The sequence below is a fragment of the Carassius auratus genome, chromosome 11, assembly GCF_003368295.1.
Source record: "Carassius auratus strain Wakin chromosome 11, ASM336829v1, whole genome shotgun sequence".
NCBI lineage: Eukaryota > Metazoa > Chordata > Actinopteri > Cypriniformes > Cyprinidae > Carassius > Carassius auratus.
In genome coordinates, this window is record NC_039253.1 from 6,113,326 (window position 1) to 6,139,524 (window position 26,199).

General features: G+C 37.3%; 3 protein-coding genes across 4 annotated transcripts; 2 read left to right on the top strand and 1 right to left on the bottom strand.

Annotated features, from left to right (window-relative positions):
- Positions 1–430: 430 nt before the first annotated feature.
- LOC113110860 (uncharacterized protein C1orf50 homolog) lies at positions 431–3,141 on the top strand. Its single transcript, XM_026275096.1, has 5 exons — positions 431–615; positions 1,395–1,510; positions 1,610–1,696; positions 2,272–2,403; positions 2,646–3,141. The coding sequence occupies exons 1-5, from the start codon at positions 567–569 to the stop codon at positions 2,829–2,831; spliced, it is 570 nt and encodes a 189-aa protein (XP_026130881.1). The 5' UTR covers positions 431–566; the 3' UTR covers positions 2,832–3,141.
- Positions 3,142–3,292: 151 nt separating this feature from the next.
- On the bottom strand, positions 3,293–7,697 carry LOC113110858 (AP-5 complex subunit beta-1-like). The gene is made up of 3 exons (XM_026275092.1): positions 7,581–7,697; positions 7,312–7,450; positions 3,293–6,035 (listed from the first exon to the last, which is right to left on the bottom strand). The coding sequence occupies exons 2-3, from the start codon at positions 7,447–7,449 to the stop codon at positions 3,372–3,374; spliced, it is 2,802 nt and encodes a 933-aa protein (XP_026130877.1). The 5' UTR covers position 7,450; positions 7,581–7,697; the 3' UTR covers positions 3,293–3,371.
- A 755-nt stretch (positions 7,698–8,452) lies between these two features.
- Positions 8,453–26,028, top strand: LOC113110861 (cell division control protein 42 homolog). Of its 2 annotated transcripts, none has more exons than XM_026275097.1 (6): positions 8,453–8,584; positions 18,571–18,713; positions 18,877–18,949; positions 20,109–20,218; positions 20,871–21,068; positions 24,690–26,028. In XM_026275097.1, exons 2-6 carry the CDS (start codon positions 18,609–18,611, stop codon positions 24,777–24,779), a joined length of 576 nt encoding a protein of 191 aa, XP_026130882.1. In that variant the 5' UTR covers positions 8,453–8,584; positions 18,571–18,608; the 3' UTR covers positions 24,780–26,028. The 2 variants fall into 2 exon arrangements, with proteins under 2 accessions (XP_026130882.1, XP_026130883.1); XM_026275098.1 differs by lacking the exon at positions 24,690–26,028 and adding an exon at positions 22,457–23,197.
- Positions 26,029–26,199: the final 171 nt, after the last annotated feature.

Below are 26,199 nucleotides of genomic sequence, written 5' to 3' on the forward strand. Positions count from 1 at the left end.
GGAAAAAAAACCTTATAACTCAGGGTAAAAGTGTTTAAATAATAAAAAATAAGGCTGTAAAAACTGAGAAACATCTAGCATAGTTCAGGTAATATGAAGGAAACGTCCAAAAGAGCAAAACAAGTGATAAACTTGTACAGACTTGCAAGTTTTCGTTTTATAATTTTAAACTTAGGTCTTTCATAACTGAAGAAAACTCACGTTACAACATTATCAGCAGTTTACATAACAGTACATAATGATTTAAGCGAAGGCTACCGCTTAACATGCACGGTTTCTTTGCATTTTAATAATCGATATATTAAATATAAATTTGCCTTGTAATATTCAAAATTATTATCCTAGAAACACATGCTGAAGTTTGAACCCCCATTAAATATGTGTAGAAATTATTAGATTCAAAATTATAGGTATTTCTACAAGGGCAACTATCACGGCTACTACTCGATGCAGGGAAGTCGGTAGGCCCCCAGAAACGCCTCCTTCGTTTTGTGCTGGACTCAGGAGACGCTGGTGAGAAGAGTCTCATATTAATGTGCTGATCGGGACAGATATCTACTTACAGAATGGATAAAACTGTCAGTTTACCACAACAACCGAACAAAACCTCCACGGGTAAGACAATGCTTCTATGGTAAACTCACTAATTTCTTTTCTTTCTTTTTTTTTTTTTTAGTTTAAGTTAAGTTCATTTTAAGCGGTTGCCCGTTTTATAACCAGTTTGAATCGGTCGAGTTAACAGTTAATCATTCCTTCGCACTATAGTTCTGTTTAAACGGTAACGTTAGTGTTTTGGATGTTTAAGCTATAAAGTATTATCAGTGACAAACAAAATATATCCTTTTTATAAGTTGATGTTATGAAAATGTTCTTTTTTCAAACGATTCATCGCATCCAAAATAGGTTTGTTTACATAATGTGTCTGTACTGTGTATACTTATAAATACACAAACATGCATGCATATATTTAATATTTTTATATTAAATATGTATATATAATATAATTTATATGCATATAAATGCACGTTAATACATGTAATTATTTTCAAAATGTATTCTGTATGTGTGTGTCTTTATATATACATTATAAATATTCACAGTACACACTATGTAAACAAAAACTTTTATTTTGGATGCAATTAATGTTTTGACAGCACTGTATATATATGTAAAAGCTGTGGTCTTTGTGTTAATGAAGTTCAGACACCTCATTGTCTGAGATAGTTCTGTGTCCCACATCCGGGAAGTGGTGGCTTAGTGCTTAGAGAGTTTGACTCCTAACCCTAGGGTTGTGGGTTTGAATCTCGGGCCGGCAATATCATGACTTAACATGTTATATTAACATTAACATGGATTCAACTGGGTTTTACATGTCAGAACTGTTAATATTATAGTAACCTTGGTGGAGACCAGCAGTAACCCGAGTGGAATGGCACTGGTGAGTCCCTACCAGACTAACCGGGTTGGGGATCCTATGGATATAGTTGCTTTGGCACAGCAAGTACAGAAGGTTGGTGATACTTTAGCTCTTCATCACTTTTGTTATATCAACATCATAAAAAAAGAAAGAAAAAGAAAAGTCATTGATTTATTTTTTATTTTATTTTAGGGAGATGAATTCATCAGAGCCAATGCTTGCAACAAACTTACAGTGATTGCTGACCAGATAAGGTACCTTCAGGAACAAGCAAGAAAGGTACAACTGAACTGTCAATCAATTTTCTTTGTTGTTATACAGCCATAAATAGTACCATAAATGTTTCTGGACATAAGGTAAAATTATTTACCATTAAATACTTTTTTTTTTCTCTCTATGAAAATGTACTCTCTCTCTCAGGTCATACAAGATGTAGATACGTTTGTTTCTTCATCAGAACAGATTAGGAGAAATTGCTTTTCATCACTTGCTTACCAATGGACCCTTTGCAGTGAATGGGTGCCGTCAGAATGAGAGTCCATACAGCTGAAAAAAAAAATCTACAAGTAATCCACACAACTCCAGTCTTGAAGCTAAAACGATCTGAATGATCGATTTCTTACAAACTTGCAGCTTTTCAGTAACTAAACACTTATTGATGGACTGGAGTCCTGTGGATTATTGTGACATTTTTATCAGCTCTTTGGACTCTGTGATGTAATGCTACATAGTCATACCATCATAGTCATAGTCAAACCTGTTCCCATAGAGTAACTAAAATCTACATATTCAATGTCCTGAGTAAATCATAAACAAATTAGTTTTTTTTTGTTTTTTTTTTCACAAATTTAAAGGTTTTAGAGGATGCCAAGAAAGATGCTGAGCTTCACCATGCTGCCTGCAATGTTGTGAAGAAACCAGGAAACATGTATTATCTTTACCTGCGTGAATCCGGACAGCGGTACTTCTCGATTGTGTCTCCTCAGGTCAGTTGATTGCCTCATTATGAGTGCCTGGGTTTTTATCAGCTAACATGAGTGGGAAGTGAGCTCAATATGGGTTGGTGCCAACCAGTAGTGATAGTGAAACAAAACATTTACTTTATTATTGCTTTATTTATTATGTGCAATTGCAATATAAACTCTTATAGTAAAAGTCACCAGAAAACATATAATTGTGCGAATATAAAGCACAGTTTATGATATGATATGGTTTCAATCTCTTACAGGAATGGGGTCCTAGTTGTCCTCACAAGTTCCTTGGTGGATACAAACTCCAACATGATATGTCTTGGACACCACAAGAGGAAGTTGAAAAGCGGGATGCTGAAATTGGCATCATTGACAAACTGTTGAACAGACAAATTGCTCTACCAGCCTGTACAGAGCCTAACTTTGAAGGGCTTCCACAGTGAAAGGTCGCAGCTCTCTCTCGGACTGTCTTATCTGCTCATGAAGGCCACACTGTCTTAAAAGCTAAAGAAGAAACTGAATAAATTGAATTTTAAATGTGTTGCACACTGGAAAGTGGGAACTTTCCTTTGTCATTTCTACTGGACCTGTAAATGTATAATTCAATCATGCATTTAATGTGTCCTTATGGTCAGATTTTCTGTTACATTTACAATTATTTAAAATGTTAATACGGACTAATTTATCTTAATTTCAGGGCTACTGATATTTTTGGGCATTTTGTTTACATTAAATCAGTTATTCAGTGCCTTAGTTGATTTTTCTTTTAATAAAGCACTACTTGCGTTACATGAAACAACATAGCATATGTGCTCATCATATATATATATATATATATATATATATATAGACACTTTATTAAACATGTTAGTCTAGAGATTTTATTATACAAAAATGAATGGTGTTATATCAAAAAATGAATTTATTTTAAAAAGTATTTGGTTAAAATTACCTATATAAATGAACAACTGCAAAGCACCCATTTAGCCATCTGTTACTGTTGAGCTACAATTATCAGTAATGTTTTGGAGGTAAGAGTTCACAAAAGGTAACAGCTCCCAGTTGTCCGTTGCAATGCTGACCCGAGCGGCGTCCTCAGCCTGTGTAATTTTCAAAAGCATATGGCACTTGGGTGGAAGAAAGAACAAGACTTTCCATGATCCTTCACTTTGCTGATCTGTAATAAGGAAACCTTGAAAATGTGTCCTGATCAGATCAGCAAGCCTTTCATCTTCAAGTTTAAAACAGAACAGACTAATGGCAGATCTGTCAGGTTCCCCAGAGGCCGTGGCCTCCCAGATGCGCTCGAACACTTGTTCTCTACATTCACAGGATGCGTTTGGTGGTAAAGGCAGAGGAAGGAATATCTCAGGGAATGAGACGCTCACATCAGGCAGTCGGCTGTGCCAAGAGCGTCCGTCTTGCGTTGTAAACATGGCACTGACGCATAAACTAGTAGGGTATGGTTGAGAGGGCTTGAGCTTTACTTTGACCTCAGGTGACTTTCTATCTCTGAACACACATGGTACGTGTATGTCACTTACCTTTGCATAGTTTGAGTCTTTCAGTTCGAAATGCAGACAGATTGTAAAGACTTTATCAAATAAAGGATCGGTTTCTTTCACATGAGTCAAATTGTACCTCAAGGTGACCTCAGAGCCGAATCCAGGGGTCTGAAACTGTCCTTGATAAACCTCAAACCAATCCCTAACCTCGCTCGTTGCCTCCACTGACTCTGAAGAGCTTTCAGAAGAGCTTTGTGTGGCTTTTTCTTGAACCTTGATGAGTTGTAAAACATGCCGGTTAGTTTTGTGCACTGTCAGGTTACTGGCGATCCCCTCGCTCTCGGCCATAATTGCAGAATGCGACCGCTCTTTGGCACGTCCTCCCTCAAGACTTTTGGCAAGAACCCCCATAAGCTTTTCCCACGAAAGGTTGGTTAGCAGTGTGTAGTAGAAGCGAGCGTGATCCTTAATGTCTGTATCGTCATATTGTATTGATATGTATTGCAAAAGATCAGCCAACTCGATAAACACTTGATCAATGGAGGGGTGCTCCAAAAGATTGCGACAAACATTGAGAACTGCGTTTCCAAGTCGCCAGTTGCCTCTTTCACACAAGTTGGAGTTGATGAGGACATTAAGAAGAAGGTAAATGGTGTTTCTCTGGGTAATCTGACCCTCTTTAGCCACTCTTTTCAAGACTTTCAAGTGCCAACTCAAATTATGAATCGTCAACTGCAATGGAGGCATTTCTATAATGCATTTCTGAAGCCCTCTTAGCAACTTGACCGACCAGACTGGGTCATCCAGATGCTCCTGGATGCGATCTGCAAGGCCAATCAAATTCGGTGCGAGTCGCGAATGTCTGGAATACATGTTGCATAATTTGTCAATCATCTTCTTAGAGAGTTCTTCCATGCCACTGAAGTAAATGAGAAAAATAAACAGCGCTCTGAAAGAGGTCACTACTACTTCTCTGCTACCATCATTGTCAACGATTTTCAAAAGGGCCATTATGTGATCAATCAGGAAGCCAATTCCTTTGTCCGCTTCCCCCTCATTGGCTTCAAGGTGCACCAAACAAAGAAGGTTAAGCCTGCAGAGCATAGTTGCACTATCATTGAAAATGGTTGGATGAAGAGACGCTGCCAGACGTGGTGTAACCAGAACGGGTAAACTCTCTTCTCCACTGCTGGATATGGGCCGGTTCTCAGGGAAGTGCAGGATGCATTCCATGTAGAAGAGCTTTTCTGGAATTCTTAGGAGCGGATGCTGGGCCGTGCCCACGAGACGCTTGAGTAGGAAGTTCTCGTCCTCTGTGGTGAAAAGGCTATCTGTGAACATTTCCTTCATAAAGAGTGTGGCATGCATGAGCGAAACATCTGCCGTTCCAAAAAGTCGCAGAAGCTGCGATTTGAATAGTGTCGGAGAGAGTCCCGGGACCATGGCGACAACTTCTACAAGCTCCCGAAGTAGGGCAGACTGGGAAATAGGCGTTAGTAGGTAAGACTCCTCCAAGAGCGAAGACATTATAGATTTGAGTTCTTTACATTCCAGTCCTTGTGTCAAACGTGGGACTTGCACCAGCATGTTTATTGGCAACAAGGTCAATTCTAACGGATTGCTTTTCCATGCAAACCCTTCATTTCCTCCTAAGATACTCTTAAACTCTAGGTCAGTAACATCTTTTTGGTTCGTCAAGATCCTTATGGCATTCTTCAGCCCGAGTGTATAAAGCAAACAGTAGGACTGATGCAGAACTGTGGTTTCTTGCTGTTTTAGAAGATACAGGGGCTCTAACTTTTGAGAAATAAGGCCAGGGCTACAGGTTTCCATTTCTCGTAGACAATCACAAGCGGTGGCCCTTATTGGCTGCTGGGATAGACCACATCTGTAGTCATTGGTGTCCTGGATCGTCTGAAATAGCAGGTCAAGCCAGTCTTCAGCCGTCTTTGTGTGGGTAGCCAGGCAGGATGTGCATATTATCACACTGGTGATGGCCAGCATGACATTGCACTTGAGCACGATGGATTTCTGTGGTGTGTGAGAGAAGACTGACAGGAGTTCAAGGGCTGTTTCCTCTCCCACAGAGGCAGAAGGGCAGAGAATGGTTGGATGCTCCAGTAGTACAGACACAAGGAGTATCTAATAAGCAAAAAAAAAATCACAATATTACACAAAAGCAAGTTAATTACAGGGAAAACGCACAGCATTTCAACAAAGCTTTATGTAAATTAATGAGTCTAGTAACTGCAAAGGCTGCAAATATTGTGGAGCAGAGTTTATAAAATTAACCAAAATTAACACCACTAAAAACTTTCATCACTTGAAATAAATATTAGGCTATATTCCTAAAGAACTAAACACAAACTTAAAAGTTAATAAATTAAAAGTTAAAAAACGAATATATATATATATATATATATATATATATATATATATATATATATACACATACATTTACATTTATTCATTTAGCAGACGCTTTTATCCAAAGGGGACTTTTATACAAATGAGGACAGTGGAAGCAATCAAAAACAACAAAAAGAGCAATGATATATAAGTGCTATAACAAGTCTCAGTTAGGTTAACACAGTACACGTAGCATGGGCTTTTAAATAATATAATAAATATAATATAAAAAGATTAGAAAGGTAGTTAGATTTATTTTTGTAAGAATATAATTAAAATATTGAGTGCTACAGTTAGAGGGTCAAATAAAGATGGAAGAGATGGGTTTTAAGCCGATTCTTGAAGATGGCTAAGGACTCAGCTGCTCGGATTGAGTTTGGCAGGTCATTCCACCAGGAGGGAATATTTAATTTAAAAGTCCGTAAAAGAGACTCTGTGCTTTGGGATGGCACAATCAAGCAACGTTTACTTGCAGAACGCAAGCTTCTAGAGGGCACATAAGTATGAAGTAACACATTTAGGTAAATGGGTGCAGAGAGCCAGTGGTAGTCTTGTAGACAAACATCAATGACTTGAATTGACTTGAAATGACTTGAAAAAACTATGAAAATGAAAACAAATTCAAATGAATAATAATAATAATAATAAAACTATAAAAGCATCTCAATTAAACTTAACTGAACCTGAATATATATATATATATATATATATATATATATATATATATATATATATATATATATATATAAGAATGTGTTATAATAAAAGCATATTTGTTTATTTGAATTTGAAATATACTATTGTAAAGCATAGTGTGTACACCTCTGGCTGATAAACAGATATTCAGTTTAAATAGAATATTCAACATATATATATATATATATATATATATATATATATATATATATATATATATATATATATATATATATATATATATATATGCACATACAGTACTTTATAAATATAAATTTATGTGCCATAAATATGAAGTCTGTGCGTTAGTTACCTTAAATTGATCATTGGTCTTATCATTCCGCAGTTCGTGCAGGAGTTCATGCAGGAAACTCTCAGTGGTGGTGGTGGCCAAAAACTGAGATGGACTCAGTAGAAAGGCAGATACTCTCTGATCCCAGAGATCCGTCATTCTGTAAATAAAATGTGACTTACGATTAGGAAAATAGTAGAAGGTGCGTGCATGACGGTAACGTTACATTGATTTAATAATGCTCCTGAACATTAACATAAAAGGTGCATTGTTTAAATTTACAGACTTACCTATCAGATCACACTTATAAACATAAATAAAGCAATTAACTATGTAACATCCAAATATTGACGTCTGGAAATCATGTGTTCCAAAGCTGTCATGTGATAAACCGCGCAGTGACATCAGTACACTTTAAAATTAAAGTCTGAGTCGCCGATATTTAAATATCACATACTAATTTGTTTTGTTTTCATTAAATAATTGTATAGTGAATATCTGTATATTTTTTTATATGATTTTCTTTTAATATTAGACTCTATTGCACTATAATTTACACTCCCATTTTTGAGCTGAAACCGTGTGCTTTTATTTTGAAACGGTGACGTGATCTAGTTTTTGCCGAGCACTTTACTGCCATCGTGTGGTGAGTTAAATACTCAGAGAAGTAGGCCAAAAAGCAACATAGAAATTTAAATAAATAATTAGAAATAATAAAATAATTACCTTTACAATAAATAATATGCCCGTGGCTTGTAAGATGAGGTGAAGTACATCTTTGACAGATAGAGTTTATTGCTTTCATTACACTAACGCTGCTGCTATTGCAAAGAATTGCAAAACAAACCAATATATAAATGTATGCATTTAGCAGATATATAAATGACAGCAACATATACGTAATTAAATATATATATATATATATGATTATCAGTTTGTGTAAAACGAATTAATTGCCTCGTAAATGGACAAACTCCTGCTTTTTTCTTTTCTTTTCTCACTCCTTGTTAATGAAATATTTATTGAATCTCAAGTCAAACTGAAATAGAAGGATGTATGTGGTACGTGAGTAAGTAAGATGTAAGGGGTTTACTGTACATATCAAAATGACATTATAAAAGTTATATGCATGTATTGTGTTAGTTTTGCATTTTACAAAAAGCACAAGTTCTTGCTCTAATGAAGTGTGCTGGAGTGACGCAGCGTCGCGCGCGCCCCTGCTCTTGAGTTCTGGAAACCCCGCGCGCGCGGATCTGCCAACGCCCGGCGTAGACAAACCAGCAGAAAGGATACGGTAAGTGCCAATGACGCTCTAAATATCAGCTAGATTTTTCTTCTTATAATCAATATCAGCGCTTGACTTGGTGCAACATCGAGTTATGCATGTGTACTGTATGAATATAGATATTTTGAATGGGTATTAAACGAGTTAAACGTGTTAAATGGCACCGGACGGCAGTTAGCACTGGCGGCTAGCTGAGGCTGAGGAGAACCGGTCAGATTTGACCATAAGCGCTTTCACAATGATTATCTTTTTATTGTATCGCACATATGTAAGGTCTGTGTCAATACAATAATTAGTTGAAGTTTTGTTGGTTTTAAATAAAAAGCCATTTCTGGCTTTCAATCTGTCAATCCTTTGCAGTCGCCTTTTGACGACGGATAACGTAACTGTCATCATGATCATTTATTTATATTTTCATATTAGCATATTATTGCTAATTTATTTTAAATGCAGATTGATTTCCATAAAGGAATTGTGCAGTGAACACTCATTAAAATGTTGTGTTTTGCTGGCCTTCATTGGAAATTCAGAGGTGATGAATTTATTTATTTAATTTCTAATTATGTGCCATTAGATATGAGTTTGTATTTACTGTCAGTGACACTGGAGGCCTGTTAATTGATCTTTGCATATATACATATACACGTGATGTCTCTCTTTCATTATTTCTATAGTCCATGTCTATTTTTTGCACTGTTAATATTGACTTGTCTGCAGGTTGTAGGTTATGAAAATTATAAGAAAAGCATTAACGTTACTAATTGATATTTGCATCCAGGGTACTGTTTTGATTTCTTGTAGACTGAATGATGTACCTCCCTCTCAGTCTTAGATGATTTTTCTTTTCTTTTTTGGTAGAAGAGGATGCAGCATCATTTTTACTTGCATCATTATGTATTTTGCAACATGTTCTCTTTTAATTTTACTTCTGGTCATTGAGAAAATGCTTTTCCTGCCACAAATGAATTGTTAAACTATCACAGGAAGAAGGCAGGACTTGCATGAGATGAATGGACAAATCCAAGTAGATCTTAACTGTCCTCTTGTTTTATAGTAGAAATAGGCGATATTCAATTTTTTTTTTTTCTACTCATATTCTTCCTATAAATGTTCATTAATGTTCTACTGATAAATAGCACCATCTGGAAAGCAACAGCTTTCAAAGTAATCTATTTACATGGCATGCAATCATTTTACATTAATTATTTTTTTTTATATAACAGCCATTTGTCAAGTGCAAAATGTGTAGCTTTAAAGACAGGATAGCAAAAAAGTTTGTCTCACATTTACATATTAATATTTTACATAATGTTACATAGTGATATTGCTAATAACAAAACAGTTGTTTCACAATTATATTGCAAAACTCTTGAATGTACTGTATTGTCAGATGCTGAAATTAAATTATTTTACATTATTTTAGTGTTTTATCACACTGTTCATGCATAATGTACACATTTAAGCTTTTTATCTCAGTTCTGACTTTTTACTCACAATTCTGCTTTTTTTCTGAGAACTTAGAAAAGCAAAATGCAAACTTCAGAAAAATGTCAGAATTGTGAGGTGTAAATGATTAATTTTGAGTTTATGATTTGCAGTTCTGTGTTCATATCAGAATCGTGAGAAACAAAGTCTTAGTAAAGAAATGTATTTAAAAAATTCGTAATTAAAGGAAATTATTACTGTGTTAAATGGTTATTTCACCCCAAAATTTAAATTATGTCATTAATGACTCACCCTCATGTTGTTCCAAACCTGTGAGACCTCCATTAATCTTTGGAACACCGTAGAGCTGCAACTAACGATTATTTTTTCTGTCAACTATTCCAACGATTATTTTTTTCGATTAGACGACTAATCTAACGATTATTTGTATTACAATAATTAATCTAATGTTCTTTTTTTAATTAGCTAATGAATCCTTTGTATAACTTTACAAAAAAAATATAAGTACAACTTCTAATATAATATTTCAACCTTTATTCATTTTCAACCAATGTGGTTGAAGTTTTTACAGTATAAAATAATAAAGAGGCAAAGAAAATTATTTTACTATAGTAAACATGAGTTTATGATAGCGTTTATAATTAAACCACAGTAGCCATAAATTTACAGTTGTCTGAGATGTCATGAAATGTTCTTTTGCATCACAAACCATAAAATGTAGTCAGGGTTCTGCTATGGTTTAGCATGTTTTCCAGAGATCTGGAGTTGATTCTGGGTAGCTCGGTGGTTTGTGACTGTCTCGAAGCGCGCTGTCTTTAAGGGGCCGTTCACATTTCACGTCTTTTGCATGCTCAAGTTCGTTATTTCCAATGTAGGCGCACTCATAATGGAAGCGACGCGCTCGTTTTTTCATCGAGTAAAAAACATCTCAACTTTCCAGAATGACGCCAGCGCAAGAATATCAGACCTGAACCACGAAGTTGGTCACCAGATCACACGGTAACCAGTTAAACCGTAACACCGGAGAGCACCAAGATGTTTTCCTCTGAGGTGCTCGCGCATCGCAGTTGTGCTGCCGTGGTCCACCATATCGGTTTTGTGAAGGAAACAAAAGTCCATTTTTTTTGTCCTCTGTTTAAAGTATTCCCATACTTTCGATAACAGTGGTCTCTGTTTTTGTGATAGAATGCAACTTTCTCCATTCCCAGTATGTCATTACGTGAGATGTAAACAAACAGTGTGACGCGTCAACGCATTTCATGCACGTCGACGTATTTTTGTAGTCGATGTAATCGATGACAAAAATGACGACTTTATTCAGCATTGTCTTCTCTTCCGGGTCTGTTGTCATAGAGTTCAAAACAAAGCAGTTTGTCATATCCGGTTCGCACTTGAGAATGGGTCAATCTTTCGTTCATTATCTGGCTTGGCTCGGTGTTCATCTTCAGTTCTCTCTTTACAGCAGTTCAGTCAGTGTACTGTTTGAGTACATGAATTACTCCAGGATATTGGTTTATTTTAACAAAGAGGGAGTGTCAGCCACGTTAAAAAAGTTAACAGCTTAAGTCATTTGTGGATTAATGCATATTGGAGACGCGAACCATTTCAAACAATTCAGTTCGATTTGGTGAACTGTTTCAAGAAGATCCGGTTACATCGAATGGGTTTGAAACGACATGAGGGTGAGTTATTAAGGCCATCCTTAAAAAATATTTTGGTTTGCAATAAAAGTAAAAAAAAAAAAAAAGGGTCGGTAGTAGGGATGGGTATCCCTTACATGCAAAAATTTTGTTGCACTTATGACAACCAGCGTTGTCTGCATCAACTCTAGTGAAGTATAACCACACGTTTGCTGTCTCCGCCATCGTCACTCTTTGTATAAAAAATTTCAGCAATGGATAAATGGATTTGCAGCACTAAAAACTAGGGGTGGTTAATCTGTCTGATTTCCCGATTCGATTCGATTACGATTATTGAAGTCCCGATTCGATTACAGTCGATTTTCGATTATTAACGATTCTCGATTAACGATTATTGATTTCACAACAGTAAGTAGTAAACAAACTGTGTAAATCATTACTAATAAATGGTAGAAACAAACCGAATGCATGTAGCGGTTGGGATTTTCAGTTTACTACATGCAGCAGGCACTCTGATTCCATGTATGGGGCACATATATATTATTCATATGACACACAAACACAAGTAGACAAGACCTTTTTAGTTCAAAATCTATGCCCCGTGTCACATCGCCTCTGCTTCTGCTATGAGCAGCGCGGACAGATCTGCCTCGCGCACGCGCCGAGTGTGCACAGCTCGGACTACTGTCAGTGTCATTGCGACTCCCCACCTTGCCTCCTAACTGTCCTATGAATATTTCGACCTCGTCTAACATACCCAGAGGCATTAGACAAAGTTTCCACTACAATACTGTCACCGCGATTGCGGAGAGGTGCGGTCAGAAGACAAATATACATGTCTAGCGCGGAAAAAATCTCCCGCTTCGTCCCCGCAACACTAACACGCCTGCTAATTTCGCAATGAACACTCCGACCCCTGCAAACATTGTTCACACCTTGACATTTGGCAAAGGACCATTTACATTGGGCAAAGGATTCACCGTTTGTGCTTGGTGTACTTTTACTTTCAATATCACCGTCATCTTCTGGATACAGATATTCCCCTTCAGAATCAGTGTCCGCGAATAGAAGTCCCAACACTTCATTGCGGGTTTATTGAAGCTTTATTGATGCCATTAGATAATAATAAAAATAATAATGATAATAATAATAATCTAATGCCAATACTCGCTAACGTTGACAATATTGGTCAGATAAAATGGCTCACTCTCACACTAGCTCCGCTTTTTTTTCGCACTGATTCAATGCGCTCTCGAATATTTTGTTAAGGAGCATTACGTTTTTTTGAGTCAGAGATTAAGTATTACATGTCTGCTATCTGGTGCAGGGGAGGTCGCGTGAAATTTGACACCCTATTTGACAAAATCGGCCGTTTTATTCAGTGCCGCATCTTGTCGAGTAAACTCGACCATGGCGCCAAGAGGGTTAGAGCTCCTGCCATGAAAACCAAAATAAATCCACCCGCTTGCTTTGAGCCCAGATGGAGCTGGGTGGTTCGGTTGGTTGCTCGCTCCTGGTTTTTCCATTTTACACACCTGTTCTGGCTGCTTGCTAACTGGAACTGGGCGCGTTCGTGACGTTCAACTCCCAGTATAATTTTTTTTTACAAAATAAAATAATGCAAAAAAAAAAAAAAATCGATTTTTGAAAATTTAATAATCGATTCATACTCGTCCATAACATACTCGCGATTAATCAATAATCGATTTTTTTCACCACCCCTACTAAAAACTGCTTGCAGTAGCACTGTGTAACAATAAAACCTTCATATTCATCCAGAAGAAGGAGGCGAGAACCGGCGGACAATCAAAACAAGACTTTAATAATCAAAATAATCATTGTGCAGAAGTATTATTTAATGTTATGCGTGTGTCCGAAGCTGCAGTTGCTGTGACGCGTGTTCAGAAAAAAAAAAGAGAAGGCAGTTAAAATCCATTTCCTATTTTCGTTTTCGAATCTTGTGTTGGTTGGTCCAATCGATTCGGCAATAGATTTTCGAAGTTGTAAGACTAGATGGGAGAAAAGATCTGGGCACAGTTTTTACAGAACTTCGTGCCAAGTTAAAGCAACGTCGAGCTGTTTTAATGAATGTATTATGGTGGCCTAACCCATATGATTTTGAACAGTGACCGCCTGTATTATTATCAAGCGCGAACTGTTGACTCTGACAGTGAATGAGAGTATGAGACGAAGCGAAAGCACAGGCCATAGTGTGACATCCATGTAAACATAGATGACGTCACAGTTTTTTTTTTTTAAAGAGCCACACAGATGGGAAATCAAAAATTACCTGTGTTACAGTGTATGATGTAGCTGTCCATCTGTGTAAACAATGTGCAAATAATTAAACCAAAAAGTACACGATTTATAAAGTTATTTGCTTCTAAAGTAAGGAGTCGACTCTGAATCGCTGAAACGAGTCGTTATAGATTTCAAATCTTTTGCCCATCTCTATGTACGTCACTAGGAGCACTTTGCATAATAATCTCCGCCTACCGTGTTGGGAGAAACAGAACTCTGACCTGCCCCACCCCCCACACAGACGCTCTGGTTGGTGTGAGAGCATCATGTCGAGGAGACCGTTTGTTTTATTTTCACTGCCAAAAAGAATGAAGATCAGAAGAACCAATGGCTAAAATTCATTTTCACCACAATACCAGAGCAGTACAACAAATCCCTTTTGTTGTGTTCACAACATTTCACTGATGACTGCTTTTCTAATCTCAGTGAGTACAGCGGGATTTTCAAAGCGTTTGGCCATAAAAGATGGTTCATTACCAACTTTATTTAGAACAACAAGCATCTCCAAATCACAACGCGGAGTATGATTATTAAGTTATGTGTCTGTTTTCTTCCGAGCGTCTTATTAGTATGTGTGCTGTCTGCAGCCTTTGTTTGTGCTGATCGTCATGTACAAACACGTCATTAAAATGAAGTGTAACTCTGTGAATACTCAACGAAGAGACATGAGAGAGATATCTATAGAAAGCTTGACATGTCTACTTTAAAGCTAAACAAGTGCTGCCGAAAACTGATATTCTGTGAAAAAGCAATCCATATGAAAACAACTCGATGTCTGTTTTTCACGTCTCCCTTCCTTATATCTAATGTGACCACGCCCCCGCGCTGAACACACTATTCAGATTCAAACTGAAGCGTGCGGCTTGAATACACCCACACAGAAGAAAAAGCAGCGAGACTGTTCAAGTTTTTTATTTTACTGTTTGCTTCGCGATGAGAGGAATAAGACATAATTCACCCCAAACAGATGCTAATGCATAGTTTACTGTGGAGGTGTGTGCGGAACAACCAATCAAAACTGACTAGGTTAGTTGACCAATCAGAACACAGTATGCTACCGAAAGGTGGGGTTTAAGGAAACTGAATCTTTTGAACAGCTTCGTGCGAACCGTTTGGGGATCTCTGAGAATTGAGGTAATTTTAAAATGATATTTTGACAAAATGACAATGTTTTTTAACCTTGGATGGATTTAAACCTAATGTACAGGACTTATAAACAGTGATAGGAAGCTTAGAATTTTCATCTTACTGGCTCTTTAAAGACAGAACGTAGCCTTCGTTGGTATGTAGGCCTAGGCAATGTATACATTTACAATATTTACTAAAATATAATTAATATTATTTTATTGCTTTTGTATTAGTTGTTTGCAGAGTATAAAAATAAAAATAAATAATTTGTTGGTCTTAACGCAAATGTACAACCAACAAGTTGGTCGGACTAAAAGCAAAAAAAAAAAAAAATTAAGTCGGTCCTAAATTGACAGGGTGGGTCGGGTTACGGCAATCAAGAATATTTTTAAGGATGGCCTAATGACATAATTTAGATTTTTGGGTGAACTAACCCTTTAATGTAACTGTTACTGTGTATAACAAGCATTACTGGTAATTGAATTACAAATGCTTGCAGTGCTTTTATAATTTTATGTGTATTATCATATAAATGGCTGATGATGCATAGTCAAATATTTTCCACCCCAAAAAATCAGAGTGGATTAGGGGGAAAAGAAGAATTAGAGGTGAGACTGACTCAAATAGGCTTGTCCAAATGTACCCTAGTTTTAAAGAGCACGGATTTACTGTCTAGGTTTGCACATGAATCAGGATAATATTGCTTTACTCAGTCAAGAGCTTGAAGGAAACTGATGTTTGGCCTTAATACAGTCATTTCCAGTACACCACTTTTTGTTTGTGGGTTTTTCACTGTAGAATGAGGTCAGGCCTTGCATCCACAGATTGCAGTGTGCGAGGGGAAGGAAACAGCCGGGATGGGCTACCATCTCCTCGTCCTGACCATCTGTGAGCTTGAAGGCTCACCCGCTTACTGCTGCATAACTCTGCAGAGGCTTAGCTGCTGCTCAGGCGCGGTGCAAACAGCAGGAAATGGTTCTCTCAGTTTAGCGCTTCAGTCCCCTGCTTCCCCTCCGCACACCAGAGGAAAGGGCTGCTCTACTATTCTTTTCTGCCCTGTGTGTCCTCTACACATGCTTGGGGTCTGTGCAGTATGGATGGTGGTTTAGCATACTGACCCGCTGTACGATTTGCAGAAACTGGAGATGTTATGCTTTAGTTTAAAGCCGCAGTGACCCTCAATCAGAACTGAGGGGGGAATTTGAATGTTTTAAATGTGAACTATATCAGAAATTACATTTACATAGGGGTTGAAATGTTTGTGCTTGCTTTTATTTCATTTTTGTTTGCTATTTGTTGTGATGTAATTTTATCATTCAAAAACTCTTTATAGTGTGCATCTAATATTTTCATTAACGTAATTGCAGACTGCATCGTACTAGCTTGTTTAACTGACTTTTGAACAATTTTATCTTTGTTTTAGAGTCCAATTTGTCAATTTGATGTATACGATTTAATAATTTTGTTTACATGGTTATATAAGTACCATTTACACAATACAGATTTTATTGCCACATTTTATATTCTAAAATTTTAGCAAAGATGCCATTTGTGGCACATTCATCACATTGCATTTCCTAATTTCCACTGTATGACCTTTGCATAAAATAAATACAAAGAATAACAGAAGGGCATTTTAATATATATATATATATATATATATATAGTTTTGTTTGTATTTTAGACCTTTTTGTTAATCCACTACTGGTTGGTGCACAATTTGTAGATTGTGCATGTGTGATATTTTAGTTATTTTATAGTTCATTATTCTATGAAACATTTGAGATTCTTAGAACATGGTCAAAGTTTCACACTAACATGCCAGAGTTATGAGAATATGAATAGTTGAGAACTTGAGTTTGGATTTAGGTTGTCCTTAGTTTTGCATTAGTATTTAATCACATTATGTAAAGTTTGTACCTCCCTTTTTTGAATGCACGATCACCTTTTACTTTCACTTTCGAGATTCGCTATCACTCGTACTCGGTGTATACTACAGAGCTACACATTTTACAAGATTATATGTTTGTCAGTGGTACTGAAATCATTCGGCATCGTCCTCAGTCATCTTTTCTTACACAGTGTCTACACTGGACGCAGCAGTTTTCGTGTAGCATCGCGGTGCATCAGCAAAATACTGTCTACACTGGATTCGACAATGCCACCGTTGAAAATCATTTGAAATTTGTGTCAGCACATCATCAATAGAACACGGCAGCAGTTTACTTTTGGGGGATACTTTTGGGGCATTATAGACAACAACATTGATTATACTGAGCTCTATTGAATTTTATTGATCTATAAATGAACCTCTATTATATATCAGTGGTCCTATAGTATTTTGTCGCACCGTGCCATTCGCATCCAGTGTAGACACAGTGTAAGGATTCGTTAGTTGTTTTGGTTTTAGTTGTCTGAGTGGAGAATGATCTTGTAATTGATGCACTTAGTCTGCAATCAGTACCCAATAGAAGACAAAACACTGTTTTAAATGCGTGCGATCTTCAGTATAGTCAGATTTATGCAAAATGCATACCACAAGTTTCAGGCTTCCGTTGTTTCTATCAGCTCGGGGTAGGTGGGTTATAGAAAAACCATAATGTATATAAGTGAAACCATTTATCAGTCATTGCACATAGCATTTCTTGGATGCATATGAGATAATCGCGTGCCAGAATAATTAAAGGACATTGAAGGATGTGAATTTGATTGGAATATGGCTTATTCTCACTTCTGCAGCAGTTAATGGGGACTGATTAATTTCACACACTTTGTGTTGATCGCAGCTAGGCTTCTTACAGTTTGTAATGTGGGTGTTTATGTTAACACATTTAGTTTCTAACACTGAAAAAGCAGCATGAGAATTTCACTAACAGAGATTAGGTCTCACAGTCTGTTTTGGTATTCAAGACCAAGTATTTTTAATTAAAATATAGTTCTGTTACAAAAAGAGCCGTTCAGTTTTTGAATATTTAGCTTCATAGTACAACAGTAAGTGAGTCTGTTCCGGTGTTGGTTTAGTAACCAGTAACTCTTTCAAAGCCATTTGATTGTGAATCTGTCAACACTGTTGGTGCTGTAGGCTATATTTGTTTTGTAGTGCAGGAAACACTGATTTAAATCGTATGTTTAGTTCAGATCATACAGTAAAGGGAGACTTCAGCCCTGCTAAATGCTTTCCCTGCTCTGAATATTGTTGTCATTAATGATCTAATTTACTCTTTCTGCTCTCCCTCTCTATGTAAATTATAGATTACAATAGCGTAATAAATCTGATACAAATATTTTGGTTGTTTCTGTTGTCCTATATGTATTTTACTCTGCACACGTGATAGTAGTGGCCATAGAGATTTTGTGTAATACACATGTGCTTTAGTGTCTCTCTTCACACCTTCTAAATTTGAGACTGACACGCTAGTGGCCAGTCAGCTATAAACTGAAGAAAGTGTCTCATGTGAATGTTTTTGTCTTTCATTGCAGATCTTGAATGAAAACAGTGGATTTGTAAAAGCACAGCTATGCAGACGATCAAGTGCGTCGTTGTTGGTGATGGTGCAGTGGGTAAAACCTGTCTATTAATCTCCTATACAACTAATAAATTCCCCTCCGAATATGTACCAACGGTGAGTATCATTTTCCTTTTCCATTGTATTATTGAAGTCATGACCTGTCATGCTTATGATTTTATTCAGCTGGATTTAAGTGTCTTTCATCATTTTATTGTATGAAAACAAACAAAAAAGTTTCCTGACTGTACTAAGAACACTTTCTTTGCTTTTCTTACAGGTCTTTGATAACTATGCAGTTACGGTTATGATTGGTGGTGAGCCGTACACCCTTGGGCTGTTTGACACTGCAGGTACAGTGCAAATGACTTGGTTCAGCCTCTTCAGTTTCATTTATAGCTTATTAATTAACATGCATCATCATTAATGGGGGGGTGAAATGCTCGTTTTCTTGAGTACCTATAGAGTAGTACTGCATCCTTCATAACTCCAAAAAGTCTTTTAGTTTTATTATATTCATAAGAGAAAGATAGTCTACCGATTTTTCCCAGAAAAACACAACCGGCGGACGCACTAACAAGGAGGCAGAGATATTTTAAGCAGTTTTACTCACCGCCTGCGGTTCCACAACACGATCGTGACCCTTTTCGTTGGGATTTGCATCATCCTTAAGAAATAAACGATGTGCAAATCCGGCGTCAAACTGGGCCTTGTTTGTAAAACAAGCATTTTCGAAATGGAGGGAACAAACAAAAACACTTGCACAACTCCGTTGATGCTCTGTAAAAATAAACTCCATCCACTGGTCCCTTAATGCTGTTTTTTTTTTTTTTTGGTAATCTGTGCAGGGTTGTCTTGCCCTGGCAACCAAAAACACACTCCTTTTGTGACTTTTCGCGACGCTCTCGCTCTGATCAGTGAATGAATGTCTGTGCTCTCAGTGCTCTGCTATACGGGAGAGCGCTCTTCCGGCAGACGTGCCCTCAGGACCCATATAAGGAAATCCCGCTCCATCTAACGTCATATAGAGCCATACTTGAAAAAACTTTGGGAAACTTGTGACAAACCGGAAGGGAACAAAAATACTCCTTCAAACGTACAACTTAATTTTTGAAACTTTGTCCATGTTTAGCATGGGAATCCAACTCTTTAACAGTGTAAAAAACTCAGTATGCATGAAATAGCATTTCACCCCCCCCCCTTTAAGCTTTAATAAAACTATATGACAGTAGGAATAGGAAGGGTGGAGCTCATTGGCTGATGGGGAAAAACATTCATGATGATCATTGTTATAGAAATTAGACCTCAGGAGCTTTGGAGAATTCCACACATTCCTGTGGAGGGTGGTTGAGCTTGAAACTGCTTTTACTGGAGGATTGTGGGATCAGAGTTTTTTGCTCTGCATGTTCAAATTCACCATGGGCCACATGACTGATTGATGTCCATTGGCTACTTAGGATTGCAAATGCATTCTTGGTTTAAATGTATTCTTTCATTTCCGTCTCTTTGCAGGTCAGGAAGATTATGATAGATTACGACCCCTGAGCTACCCTCAGACAGATGTCTTCTTAGTCTGTTTCTCAGTTGTTTCACCTTCTTCATTTGAAAACGTCAAAGAAAAGGTGAGCTTGAATTATTTGAACCTGCCAGGACGATGTATTTGTTGGTAAAAAATGTACTTTTTAATTATTGACTAATATTATAATAGTATTGGTATTGTAATGCAGTTTCACTCTAAATTAAATGTAAATGAAATGCTTTATTGTAAGTATTACTTTTAGGGAAATTGCTTCACAAGAGTTAAACCCTTTAGCTGTTATTTTGGTGAAAAGTTTACTAATGCTTCTCATTACAAAACTGGTGAAATAGTGTAATCACCTGTCCCGTTAATATGTTGGAAATTATGCGAATGTGAAAACTATGCGTAACGGTTGTCTGTTGCATTTCCAGATGTGTGTGCTTCACTTTGAAACATGCTGCACAACAGACTGTATTCTTATTCAACTAAATCGTGGCATTTACAATTTGATTAGGGCACTAAGCCGTATCAAAGCATTAGATTTTTTTATCCGTTTGACATGCTTTGCCAAAGCAATGGCACAAAACACAATGTCAAAGACTCGTTTTGAGAAGTCAAATTTTTCTTTTCGTTTTATGAAACCGTATACCAGAGTATATTAGTATTAAGTCTGGTCATTAATAGAACAGTTACACAAGTTGTTTGAAAAAAAAGAAAAAGAAAATGGTCTGAATCTTTGACCTTTTGTTCTACAGTGGGTACCTGAGATCACCCACCACTGTCCAAAGACCCCCTTCCTGCTGGTGGGGACACAGATTGATCTGAGAGATGATCCTTCTACCATCGAGAAGCTTGCCAAGAACAAACAGAAACCCATCACTCCAGAGACAGCTGAGAAACTGGCCCGTGATCTGAAGGCTGTCAAATATGTGGAGTGCTCCGCTCTGACGCAGGTGAGTGAGGCCGTTATGAAACCATACATTCATGAATGAATATCATCTTCTTTATAACACAAACTGCCTCTTTAGTTGGTCATTTAACATGCCAAAATATCCTCTTCTGTAAGATTTCAATGTTTTCACGTCATTCTCAGTGGTTAGATTAAGTGTCCTGATGAAATAGGATTAAGATTTGACATTTGATTTATGAAACAAATTCTTCCAGGTGTGTTTTGTATTTATTTATTTCAATTGATGTACTCTTTACGTTAACAAGAAAGTGGAATCTTCATAGCATGCGGTCAGAGGCTCAGAGACTTGGTGACTTGGTTTGATTTTTTTTGTTTTTGAAAATTCTCCTTTGGTTTGTGATTAGAGGTTGATCGGTCATTGACGAGCACTTCTTCTAGATGCTTCCTAGAATATAATTTATGTAACTGCATGGGTGATTCTTATCTAATTGGGTTATTGGTATGACAAAGAATTTGCGGTTTCACAATAAGAACAAAAATGTATTTTAAAGTAGCTATTCTTTTATTCTGTTTGTTTAGCACTTTATTTAATTATTTTTAAGCCTGCCACACTAGTTTACCCATTGACATTTGTTAGTATCACCCATTGGCCTGTGTGGCATCTGCATCTGTAGAATTACTACTTAAGCCCCTTTCACACTGCCATTCCGGCAAATACAGGGGTAAAATGTTCCTGTAATTGTTCCCTGGTCGCTAGATTTGGCACTTTCACACTGCCAGTGATGACCCGGTATATGTGCGTGCTTTCACACACAACTCGTGAAGATCCCGTAACGACACGTGACATCAGCGCGTGACGTGTAATGTACGAGTCGACAACGCTTGGCACGTTATACTTTAACTGAAGCAAGCAAACGATCTCTGCGTCAGCGCGGAAAGTGAGGAACTAACTGATCTCTGCTTTATTACAGTTTGCACATATGTTTTCGTCGCGAATGTTGATCTTCCTTCAAAACAGGCGGTAAAAGAGTCGCGCGATAACGCGCGTCATCACTTCGATACGGAATTAGATCTGGCTTTTGTTCACACAGCGCTCGTTCCGGATCGATTACCGCAATGTTACTATGTCCCCGACCCGGGTTCGATTCGGTAATCAATTCCGGGACGTGGTTGCTTTCACACAGAAGGCGACCAGGCAATGTTACGGGAATATTGCGGGTCCGACGTGCAGTGTGAAAGGGGCTTTAGTGGTTCTTTCCGTGCAACAGGAGCTTCTACAAGCAGCTTCTCTTCCTCACTAGCTGTTGTTCTCTTTTTAAATGTGCTAGTTCCTCTCTTTATATCTCACCTCTTCTCTCTCTTTCTCATCTGTTTTCTGTAACTGCTAACATTGGTGCTTTATTCTGTTTCCCTTCCCTTCTGTGTTCATAGCGAGGTCTGAAGAATGTATTTGATGAGGCTATCCTAGCTGCCCTCGAACCTCCTGAAACGCAGCGAAAACGGAAGTGCTGTATATTTTAAACCTCTCTCTTTCTAACGCCCCACTCTTTCCCAGATGTTTGCTGCTTCCTTTAGTTACCTCTTGCTCCACAGAAATGACAAGTTTCCCGATCTCTTAAGTGACGTCATAAATATGTATCTTGTTTCACCAATACTAAAGGATTTGCTTTTGCTGTTTTCTTTTTTCCTACTTTTGTTTGTTTGTTTGTTTGCTTTGGAGACTGCTACCGTTAGACTCATCTATTGGGAGTGACATTTGTCTCATTTCCACAGATATTTGTTACTATCATTATTTGCACTTTGGGTTTGAAAATAAAAATGTGGATGTTTACAATGATGGGTTGAATATATAGTTTTTTGCTTTAAGTACCGATATGTTGCTTTAGACATAAAAGTTCATAGTCTTTATTTCATTGTTAGTGTTAAGAGCAGACAAAGGTAAAATGGTTCATTAATTTGCTGCTCAGTTTATTTTCAAGAATCATTATTCCTTATGTCAGTGTATTTATTTTGTACTGCAACAATTGTATCATAAAAAGTTAATTCTAAACTTAACGTATGGCTGCAATTTGGTGCCATTCTTACCCGTACAACGTCTTGAGTTTAAATGGCTTAATACAATCCTGTGAAATGATTTGTGCCATTAATAAAGGACATCTGAAATTGCCATTACGTAATGAGTCTCTCTCATCAATTAATGCATAATACTGTTTAAAGAGTAAATAAAGAGGTTTTTTTTTTTTCTTAATGGCCTCGATCAACTTTGATGCCAACACTAACCCAACACTATTAAAGATTACCCACAGTGTCACATCTACCTTCACCAGTTGCTTGTGGCCTTGCTTGGTCACAGAGTTCATTTGAGGCATGCTAACAGCGCTCAACAGGACAGTAACTGCTCAGGCTACCCTTCCGAGGACAGTTTTCTCAAACAATGTCATACTTAGTTTCCAGTTCCTCCTTGGCTCTAATCTGGGCACGTGCACAGAAAGTGTATTGTACATGTTCTCTCTTGCTTAAGATGTCACTTGAGCTGTTTTGTCAAAAAAAAAAAAAAAGGTAAAATTCTCATGGAAGTTAAGCTCTTGCTCAGTTTGCCCAGATGAGGGCAGTCTTGTAGCAGTTCTACACTGCAGGTTGCATTTGTCCCTGTGAATGTTTGTTATTTCACCTAAAGACCTGAGTTTATGTTTGACCAACCCTTCACCTCACCAACCCTTCGGTCTCTGAGCCTGTGTTTGTTTGCACTTCTACTTTCTTGTTTGACACCTTAATTCAGTTGGTTTTTCAGTTGACTGGGTTTTACTCAATAGTTGCAGAGGAAGCAATAAAAATCGTCCAACCAATCTGAAATGTTTATTTTTAGGTCATTAGCAGGCCCACATGGAATCTGTGTCTGCAGAATTGGTCGTTAGTAAAATTTGACACATCCACATGGATAGTCCACCCAAAAATGTACATTTGTGTAGATTTACTCACCCTGGTGTCATCACAACCTGTATTGCTTTCATTTTTTTGGCCGAACACCGATATTTTGAAGAGAACTTAAAACAATAGTCCACCCTAAACTGGAAGATACTTAAACTTGGAAGATATTCTGAAAAATGCTGGTAACCAGTTTCTTTTCCAGTTGACTTCAATTATACGTACAGCAAATAAAATGGAAATCGATAGAAACTGAAACTGCTTACCAGCATTTTTCAGAATATCTTCCAAGTTTAAGTATCTTCCAGTTTAGGGTGGACTATTCTTTTAAGTTTTAACAGTTTGGCTGTTAATGCTTTTAGATACCAATAGGAGCGCAACACTCTTATGCACAGTTTGAAAATTTATTTAGCTTTTTTAAAAATCCATTTAGCAGATTTTCTTTTAAAACCCGTCCTTATTCATCCGTCCAGTTTTCCTTTTTTGACTTTTTCCCAATTTGGCCTTATTAGTTGCTTGGGCCACTGTAAATGTTACACATTTAAATTTAGTTCATGCTACTTTTCCATTATTTTTTTTACAATGCTGTTCTTATATTTTGTGTGTTCAAATGTCCACGTCTGGCAGAAGTGATTTTGTTCCCAACCCACCCATTGATTTTCTTTTTTTCTTTTTCTTTTTTTTGTCTGTGTGTTTACCCATGTTGAGTGTCCATCTCTCCCTTGCTTTGTGTTCACAGAAAGGCCTAAAGAACGTATTTGATGAGGCGATTTTGGCAGCCCTGGAGCCCCCAGAGCCCAAGAAGAAGCCTAAATGTGTGCTGCTATGAGCGCCCTGTTACACATCTCTCCCCCTCCCTTCTTTGCTCTGCTAAGGCTGGTCCACAGCTTTACACTCTAAAAAGCAATGTGTAAAAGAAGTGAGTTTCGATGTTTGCTCTGCAATAAAGAAATAAAGAGTACCCACTATACACATCCACATATACACACACACACAACAAAAACCACATGCCCATTAATATAAAAACCTAGAGGGCCTTTTCTAGTTTTACTTCCAGGGGTCTTCTGTAATTCATGGAGAGATTTATTAGAGATGCTGCTGGTATGTCAGCCATGTTTTGGCATTTAAGTGGGTTAATGTGACAGTACTACCAGTGCACAGGCACTCTCAGTCGCTCAAGTCTTAAGTAGGTTCAGGTTGTATTTCTTTCCATTGTGCTGTGTAAACATCGTACGGTGTTCAAAAATGGCAACCAAATCACTCTGACCTGATCCAAAATGTCACTAGCCCAAAAAAATAAAATAATTATTATATTTGGAGATGTGTTCGCGAGTCTGCCGTAAGCCCTCTCCAACCCTCGAACAACATCGCCTGAAGTGCTTAGAAATAGCTCTTTATTCATTGCCAATATTCCCATTTAATAGGCATTCAAGGCAGTAGTCCTGTAAATGGTTCAGTTGCTTTCCGTGTATAATTTTGACTCCTCATAAAAAAAAAAAAACAATTGGTCTATCTCAAGCAGGGAACTTTCTAACAGTGTTAGCAGAACAAGTGGCGTGTTCTAATGTGTTGCTAGGGACCATGGAAGCGTTTTTCCAGAACTTGTGATGCATGTAGGTAAGCCTCCAGGTTCCTTTGGATAGGTTAACATTAATAATAATGTACGCTGACAAAAGTTGTTGTAGGCTCCAGTTGTTTTTATTTTACCAAATGCTTTTTTTTATATATATATATCTAAATTTTGTTTTCCTCAAAGGTTCATTTCACTCCGTTTTGTTTAGGGGCTGGATCCACAGCAACTCTCTGGTCCACCTGTGGTTTTTAAGAAAGAAATCAAGCAACAGTTGAAAGTTTGTGTTAGTGCAAGATGACCTCTCCTCAGAACCAAGTTTAATAGAGCAACACGGGTGGATCAGTGTTAGTTTGATTTCCAGTCGGTTCCCCCTCCCTAGTTATTTGTCTGTTTTGTTTTTGTTTTGGTGTAAACCAAATGCTATGTATGAAGTCTCTCCTTTGTACTGTATATGCATTCTTTTGAGAAAAAAAAAAATATTAAACTTATACCTTAATTGCCTTTATCATGTTCTAATCCCTTTTTTAGGGTGCTGCATGTATTGTAAAATGAACACTGAAACAAATCTTTACTTTAAAGGAACTCATTTGAACTAAATCGTAAAACAATCCCATTTCATTCTTATTACTGAAAAAGGCTGATTTTACACGTTGTTTTAACATAAATTTTGCAGTTC